The 8,765-nt window shown below is 39.5% G+C and overlaps 1 protein-coding gene across 1 annotated transcript; it reads left to right on the top strand.

Annotated features, from left to right (window-relative positions):
* The first annotated feature begins 3,985 nt into the window (after nucleotides 1–3,985).
* cnep1r1 (CTD nuclear envelope phosphatase 1 regulatory subunit 1) lies at nucleotides 3,986–8,518 on the top strand. The gene is made up of 6 exons (XM_080730769.1): nucleotides 3,986–4,065; nucleotides 5,081–5,152; nucleotides 5,719–5,792; nucleotides 6,258–6,367; nucleotides 7,690–7,744; nucleotides 7,843–8,518. Exons 1-6 carry the CDS (start codon nucleotides 4,041–4,043, stop codon nucleotides 7,882–7,884), a joined length of 378 nt encoding a protein of 125 aa, XP_080586895.1. The 5' UTR covers nucleotides 3,986–4,040; the 3' UTR covers nucleotides 7,885–8,518.
* Nucleotides 8,519–8,765: the final 247 nt, after the last annotated feature.

Below are 8,765 nucleotides of genomic sequence, written 5' to 3'. Positions count from 1 at the left end.
TCAGCAGCACCACATTTGTGCATGCTGCCAGTAGGCCAACGGCCAAGGAAGTCAATCCCTGCATAATGTTTCACACAATAATCCTAAAGAGTATAAAACAAATAAATTGTCAAATAAAATCCAACACATAAGAACACCAGATAGATCGCTAACCAGATAGTTTTAACTTTCTTGTAAGATGTTATGTGCTGTTGCTGTAGCTAAATTTGTTTATATTCCATGTCTGGCTTTGTGTGGCTTTCACAGATTGGCTTCCTACCAAACTACCGTACAACAGACCACATTTTCACCCTCAACACTAATCGACAACCAAATAAACAAAAACAAAAGTACAATTTTTTAACTTCAAAAAAGCATTTAATTCAATTTGGCATGAAAGTGGCATTGGAGGAAAACCTACGACATCATAAAATCAATGTACACAGCCGAGTTAGACAAGGATGCATGCAACCTGAGTCCAACCCTCTTTAACATATACCGGTACATGAATGAAATAGCAGAAACACTAGCACAGACAACAACACCAGGCATCCCTCTAGCAGACACAGAAGTAAAATGCCTACTATTCGCAGATGATCTGGTGTTACAGTACTGTCTCCCACCAACAGGGCTGGATTAACCATTGCCCTAAAAAAATATTGGCCAGGGGGCAGGGGCCCTCGCGGGGGTTCGTTCATGCCCACCAAAGAAGGATTACAGCAGCATCTTGACCTCCTGCACAAATTCTCACATATTATGTAGGCCCTGACAGTAAATCTAGTCAAGATAAAAGTTATGGTATTCCAGGTCTAAGATATACTGTGTAGATGGTGAATATTGTCCAAGTTAGGTTGTTGAACTATCCTTTTTATATGGAAGGCCTTGTTGAATTATCCTTTTTATATGAAAGGCCAAAGCCCAATTAATAGGCTATGAATGGATATGATTCATGTACTGTACAGTCTATCAACAGCCTATGAACAGGCCTTTATGTAGGCTACTAGCTGCTACTGTCAGTAGGCCTACCGGCGTAAACGGTTTCAACCTCGTGTAGCCCCGCAAACGCAAACGCCCTGCCAATCGAGCTCAGCTCTATTGGCACAGTGGTTTGGGTGTCGGACTGGCGAGTGGGAGAGTGGTGTTCGATTCCCGCTCCTGCGCTTCACTACAATCTGGCGTTGTCGGCAGGATGAGGAGCGTGAGGGACGTTGTGTGCGGTGGTCCGCGGCGTGAAGTGTGAAGCGCGAGGACGCGCTTCAAAAGACAGAGGGGGTGATTGTAGCCCCAGCCAATAAACCGACCCGCAAACGCCCTACCAATCGAGCTCAGCTCTATTGGCACAGTGGTTTGGGTGTCGGACTGGCGAGTGGGAGAGTTGTGTTCGATTCCCACTCCTGCGCTTCACTACAATCGTCTGGGTATTTAATAAACAGTTTATGTGAATTAATTTGTACAGTCCTTTTGGCACACATGGGGTGCACACTAGAATATATCAATTGTTGCATGGTACGTGTGGCAAGCAACACCCAATAGAGAAGGGGTTCCGCTCAATATGCCGACGGGTCGCTGTTCCGACTATCGTCGGCAGGTTAGTTACTCGTCACGGTTACTGAGGTTAGGTTTAGGGTTAGGGTTAGAGTTGGGGTTAGTTTTAGTGTCGGAATACCGGCCCAAACCACACTCAATTAACTGATTAAAGGAGAACAAATATTCTATAAAGTGTTTTTACCCTCTGCAACTATGTAGGGTTATCTATCAGTGGTGGAAGAAGGCTACTCTTTTATTTATTTTTTACTTAAAGGAGTAGTTCACTACTTTTCAACCTGTCTTCATATAATAGGTCCTCACTAATGTTCATGATAAAATATCACAATTTTTTCCTACTCAGTCCAAGTCTCCTAGGAGAGCTGTGGGAAGTTCAGAATCCATCGTCTTGTGACATCATCATTTTCCAAAAAAAGAATTTAATCAATATTTTTGAAACAAATATTTAGATTTTTATTATCGCGAGAACAATGGCTTCCACTTTAAAATTGCAACTTTTCAGGAATAGAAAGCCTGCAGTTTCTATAAGCTGGATTGGCAATCGATGATGTCACAAGACGATGGGTTTCTGACCTGCCCACAGCCCTCCTCTGAAAAAAAATAAAAATAAAAAAAAAGATATTTTTGAGTGAGGACCAATTATATGAACATAGGTTGAAAAGTGGTGGAGTGCCCCTTTAAGTAAAAGTATCAATACTGCGATATAGAAATACTCTTGTTACAAGTAAAAGTCCTGAATTAAAAATACTAGAATTTCGGGCCCCCTTCGGGGGCCCTCAAATCTAGAGCTCGGGCCCCCTCTGGGGGCCCTCACGGTATACCAGCAATCAAATGGATTTGTAATGGGCAAATATGGGTAGTTCTTTTTTTGAGAAAAAATCTTCTTTTGAGAAAAAATATTTTTTTGAGAAAAAATAGTTTTTTGAGAAAAAAATTTTTTTTGGAGAAAAAAAAAGTTTTTTGAAAAAAAAAGTTTTTTGAAAAAAAAAAAGTTTTTTGAAAAAAAAAAGTTTTTTGAAAAAAAAAAAGTTTTGGCCTAATTGTGTTATTATTATTACTATAATAGGCCTGCCAATGTTTTATTTTCATTATTTCAATGTTTTCATTTTAGCAACACACACACACACACACACACACACACACACACACACACACACACACACACACACACACACACACACACACACACACACAGACAGACAGACAGTATGTTGCTGTGAAGAGGTGAGTGGGCCGAACTCTAGATGTGAGCGGCCCGAAGGGCCGCCAACTTCTTGTAAGATACAGGCTCTCGGTGCGCTCTCGCTGCCGCCCGTCACTGCTGAAGCAAACTGTAACCTGATACTTTGGTGACGAAAATTGCGTAGGAGACACTCTGGGGAAAGATTAGCAAACCCACACATTACTTTTCTACAAAGTGTACATCGTGCGAATACAATAGCTTCAGGAGAAGCTGCTAGGAACATTGGGGTAAAAATGCGCGATTTTTGTGCAAAAGGTGGAGTCTTTAGATGCAGTGTAAATGTGATTCTATCGCGCAGGATGCTTAAAAATATTTAAAGAGCGTCGCTGTGGGTTATGGCTGCTGAGATACTTGCGTAAAAGTACAAAAGCATTGTCATCAAAATATACTTAAAGTACCAAAAGTACTCATGATGCAGAGAATGTCCTATTTCAAGTTTCAAATGTACAAACATAATTTGAAAATAGCTGAAAAGTATATGGCTGATGTGGTTAAATTATGTTTTTTAATAATAATAATCAAAATCTACAAAGTAACTAGTAACTAAAGTGTTCAAATCCCTTTGTTAGCCTTCTGGTTGGTACAATGGTAGTGGATGGAGTGTCCCACCGAATGTCCCACCGAGACATAGCAACCAATGGGTGTGAAGAGGGGCGGGACAACGGGCAGGAGGCTGCGGTGAGCTTACTTCTCTCTCTCTTTTTTTTTTCTTCTTCTTTTCTTCCAACCCACTTCTCGTCTCCTAAGAGGCGGTACCCTACGTCACGAAGACAGGAAGTAAACCGGAGATAGTCTTGCGTTTCGGTTTCTTGGGTTTATTTTTATTTTTGTAAACGTTATATCGAAATAAGTGACCTATCGAATTATTAGGCTAACTGTAATTTCTCCACAGGGTCCAACGTTTGTCGGGAATCAGTATTTTGCTTGCTTGCTTTTTTTAAACATATTTGTAGCCTAATAGTAATTCTTAAGAGTAGGCTAATGTTAGGAAATAAATATTTCACAAAAAACAACAACTAAGAAATACCCCTTTAACCTAATTTGACTTAAGAGAACACGTAACTCATCACCACCACTACGTTTCCACAACAATCTCAAATGTTATTTTCCAGCTGACTTGCTTTGCTTGCCAAATCCATCGATCACCAGCGTGAACCTTTGCAGCTTGTCCTTGAGTCACATAATTCGATAGGTCGCCGTTTTTGGTGTAACTGAGAAACGAAGCAAGCTGAGTAGAGCTGGGGACGGAGGAGTGGATCTAGAGATTTTAACAATGAATTCCTTGGAACAGGCCGAAGGTAAGGAAACATGGAATCAAACCATCACCTTTTAGCTGTACCTCGTTGCCTTGTCAAGTGTAGGAATCAGCGTCTAAGGTTCCCTCTGGATTGGAAACTACATGTCCTTTATTATGTGTTTCTGCTAACGCCTGTTAGCTTGTTAGCTAAAACTTCAGTGCTTCTGTAGTACTGTCTGGAACCAACAACCTGAACCATGCTGTGAGCCTGTGAATGTTAGTTTGTAGTGGAGTTATACAATTATTCCTGTAACGTTACAAGATGTGCAACACTGCCAGATTCAAGCTTTCCTCTCAGATTTAGTTCCACATTATTATTTTTCAACTTACAGTAGTATAGATTTAACGAGTATCATGATCATTACTGGTTGAGCAGTGTGTTGTATACAAAAGGTCATATCAGTGAGTGATTTTATTTCCAGGTATGACATTCTTACAGTGGAATTTATTTTACATCTGGTACAGTAAAGTCAGTGTCAGTGACAACCCAATAAAATAACCCTCAACAGCTGGACAGTGGACACACTGATCTCTTCATTAGTTACAATTACAATATATTGGTTAATAATATGCCCAAAGGAGAAACACCAAAAAGAAATACAGTTAATCTAGTGCAGGGAGAGGGGAGACATGAAGGGAGCTGGATTCAAACTCACATCCTCACAACTAATGACAAGGAGCATACAGTAAGTATCCATCCACTAGTGACTAGTGACATGGCGGGAGGCTCTCTCCATTCCGACATGTCGCCACTCCGACATTGACTTCTTATTGTCGGAGTGGCAACAGTTCCATAGAGGTTAGGGTTAGTATAGGGTTGTCGGAATGGAGACACTGAAATGTTTTTTGTTGTCTTCATTTGGGATGATCCACAGATTCCGCACTGTGAGTGAGTCTCTAAACCAGCAGCTTGTGCATTCAGGCCATGATAGACCATAGAAAAGCTCACCACGTAATAACATTGACATTGTCTATATATCATGGTAAATGAATTGCGTGTCCCCCTTTGTTGGCAGACTTAAAGGCCTTTGAGAGGAGACTGACCGAGTATGTGTCCTGCTTGCAACCTGCCACAGGTCGATGGCGAAGTAAGTAAAGCCTGATGTATTGTATACTTTGTTGTACACAAAACAACAAATAGTCGAAAATAGTCGAAGTCGATCTACAAGCTCTGCGATGCGTTGTAATTTTCTATTGAGTGTATCAATTATTACAGATATTATCATGTATTACATAGTTGTTTTAATGGTGTGAGAGAACTCTACATAGCATTTATCAGCTTACATTTTTATAGTGTTCCAGTTCCAATTTTGCCTGTATGAGTTCTCTCTCCTGACTGGATAAAATTGGTATCCCGACTTCAAAATGTATTTTCTGTTTACTAAAGACCACTGTCATTGAACAAACACTTAACAATAATTGTGGAATATAAAGCTATTTAACACTTATTTTAACAAAACATAAAATAAAATATAAATAACATATCGTTGCTGTTGGGCAGAAACCTTGTATCTCCATATTGCACCTTTTTACGTTTTGTTGTAAATTAAGTTGTGAAAATAGCAGATCTACAAGCTCACAACGCCACACGACAGCAACAATATGTCACTTACATCGCCTATAACTGGTTAATAATGTTCATATGTGGTTTCAGTGATCTTGATAGTGATCTCTGTTTGCACGGCTACCGGGGCTTGGAACTGGTTGATAGATCCAGACACACAAAAGGTACTTTTTCACTAATCATGTAATTTGTGGTAAATAATATTTCACTATTATAAATAATCCTTCATACCAGTGATTCTCAACCTGTGGGCCATGCAGATATTGCAAGTGGACCCCATATAATTGGCAAAACAATATGATTTTAATCATGATATAGCAATATAAAAACAAAATAATGTAAAAAGAAAATGTCATGATATTATTTTCTTTTAAAACTTGAAAAAAAGAAAGTGTTTTCTTTGTGATACCAAAAAGGAACTTAAATTATACTATGTTAGTTCCAAAAATAAACACACTCTGAAAAAACATGCGGCCAATCCATCTGACCACTTAACACGGCAGCCGTGAACAATTTTCCAAGTAGGCCCTGATTCAGAAAAGCTTGAGAACCGCTGCTGACACTACAGTAGAATGGCCAGGAGCTCTGTGACTTCTAACAGTTTCACTCACTGCTTTGTGTTTCTGCAGGTGTCATTCTTCTCGTCGTTGTGGAATCACCCTTTCTTCACAATCAGCTGTGTCACATTAATAGCACTCTTTTTCGCTGGAATACATAAGCGAGTTGTTGCACCATCAATGTATCCTTCTCCCCTTGCATTCAGCCTGTGTAAGGCAAAACTATTTCTGATGTAGGCATTTAGCAGGCACTCTTATCCAGAGCGGCTTACAATAAACAACAGTACATCAAATGCAGAAACAGTGTACTAGTGCCTCGGTAAACTAGGATTGCAAGTAAGCCAGGAACCTCGGATCAGTTTAAACAATATACTGTCAAAATAATAACCTGTACATTATAAAATGATGTAACATTATGCAGTCGTACAGCATAGTTTTTACTGTCATTTAAATACTTGATGGACAAGTGTGTGATGTGAATGTTTATATGGACGTTTACTAAAACAGCTCCTTTAGCTCCTAAATAACATAGTTGGTTGTATTAGAGCTCTTTCAGACAAGAATGCTGGTCAAAGACATATTTAATCCATGCTAAACATTCTCACAGTACATGGACGCTATAATGTCCTTACTAGTTGTAGTGGCCTCTCTTACTTGAACCTTTGTCTTATATACTACTTTGTAAAAGGTGTGGTCCTGGGACCCTCAGGGTTACTTCAGGGTGTTCCAAATGGACCTGTATAGGTTTACCATGCTGATATTGTGCAAATGGAACCAAATGGACCCTCTGGTTTACTTGAGGGGGTACCATATAAACATCACACATGCTTTGGTAGCAGTTGGATAAATTGAACAAAGGGATTTCGCCTACTGTGAACAAAATACTTTCTCAAGGTGACTATATTGCAGAGCCATCTGTTGGAGAGTTGCTCCATTGCGGGGGCAGGCACCGGTCATGTGGTTCATAGTCAGTGCTTTGTCACTATTCACCAATAGAAGTCTTTGTGGAAGACCTGGCCCGATGAAGTGAACAGAGGTGGCGTAACTCTCCAATAGATGGCTCTGCTATAGTGTAGTCATCGTTAATACAGTAATCGATTATGTTAATTCATTATACAACAAAACCTGTGGTAACACTGTACTTAATGACCGGGTCTATAATGCATCACAAACAATCACAGTTATTAGGCTTTGTTTGTTATAAATGTTTATAATTATGCTGTTATGCACGACAACTTATAGTTTTATGAAGTATTACAAGTGCTAGTCATAATGCGTTATAAGCTCAGCAGAACTGTAAATTATAACTACCATAACTTAGTCAGTTATAAAGTGTCTTTATACAGTACTGATGTGATGCATTATAGACCTGACCTTTAAGTAAAGTGTTACCAAACCTGTCTTTGGGGTGATATATCCTATCAAATACAGACTACTTCTGTTGATTTATGTTCAGTTTATGGTTCATCCATGTATCTTATATCCTTGACTGTTGTACCCTCAGTATAGCTGCTCGGTGTCGGACAGTTTTAGCAGAATACAACATGTCCTGTGATGATGTAAGTTCTCAGTCATTTCTGCTCTTTCATTACAGATCTGTGTGTGTTGTTTCTTTCCACCATTGTAAACCTTGTTTACCCGTGTCTCTTTCTTACAGACAGGGAAGCTTATTCTCAAACCACGGCCAAACATCCAATAACCAGGAGCTCTCTGGAGGGGTGTGTGAGCACGCGCATGTGTGTTGGATTGTGTGGTGGTGAGGGAACGTAATGTTCTTAAAACCACTGGACTGCAACGGATCACAATATCCAGGGAGTCATTTTGAGATGGAAGAGAAAAGGTAGCGCAAGAAACTTGGATGCTATCTGCATCTAAATTGCAATACCCTTCATTGGACAGCCCTTTCATGAAACAGAAAAGTTCTGTCTCATTGCATTAAACCGTGATTAATATTGCACCTGAATATTTGTCTCTGTCAAGACTGTTTCATAACATGACATACAAGGCTTGACAGAGACAAGGAGGATAACCCAAGCTGTCAGGTTTAATATTGGTCAGTTAATCTCGGTTTAATCCAATCAGATGGGACTTTTCTGTTTAATGAAAGGGCTGTCAATGTAGGGTATTGGAACTTGGATGCATAAAACATCAAGTGCTTGCAGCTAGGGGGCAGCATTGGATCAGTTTGTCTTGTATCTGTAGACTTGAAAGAAACCAAGACATGGCCAGAAAATGACTTTGGACAGTGTCTGTCTTTGATGTCTCTCTTGAAGTTCCTTCTCTGTTGGAGATATATTTTACTCATTTGTCATGAACTTCATGTTTATTTCTAATCATACATAATATGTGCATCTGTTTTAGATAAATGTAGCCTTTCTATTTTAAACTGTTATTTGCCAAATAAAAACTTTACATTGGTGTGACGTGTTTGCTGTTCATTGCAATATATGCAAATTGTCCCTTAAAAAATGAATTGCAGTTCTATTATCATACTAGTATACTACTCACTTGAGGAGGTGCTGCTGTCCCATAATTTGAACATTGAGTGAGTATTATTCAAAGAACAGGGGTTACGTGAGT

Source organism: Nannobrachium achirus (genome assembly GCF_963921795.1).
Source record: "Nannobrachium achirus genome assembly, chromosome: 7".
Lineage (NCBI taxonomy): Eukaryota > Metazoa > Chordata > Actinopteri > Myctophiformes > Myctophidae > Nannobrachium > Nannobrachium achirus.
This window is presented reverse-complemented; position numbering and strand designations above follow the sequence as displayed.

Bases quoted from the DNA above. Each gene is read 5' to 3' on its own strand.
- cnep1r1 (XM_080730769.1), top strand. From the start codon at position 4,041: ATGAATTCCTTGGAACAGGCCGAAG. The intron at 4,066-5,080 runs GTAAGGAAACAT...CTTTGTTGGCAG, and splicing joins TTCCTTGGAACAGGCCGAAG to ACTTAAAGGCCTTTGAGAGG. The intron at 5,793-6,257 runs GTACTTTTTCAC...GTGTTTCTGCAG, and splicing joins TAGATCCAGACACACAAAAG to GTGTCATTCTTCTCGTCGTT.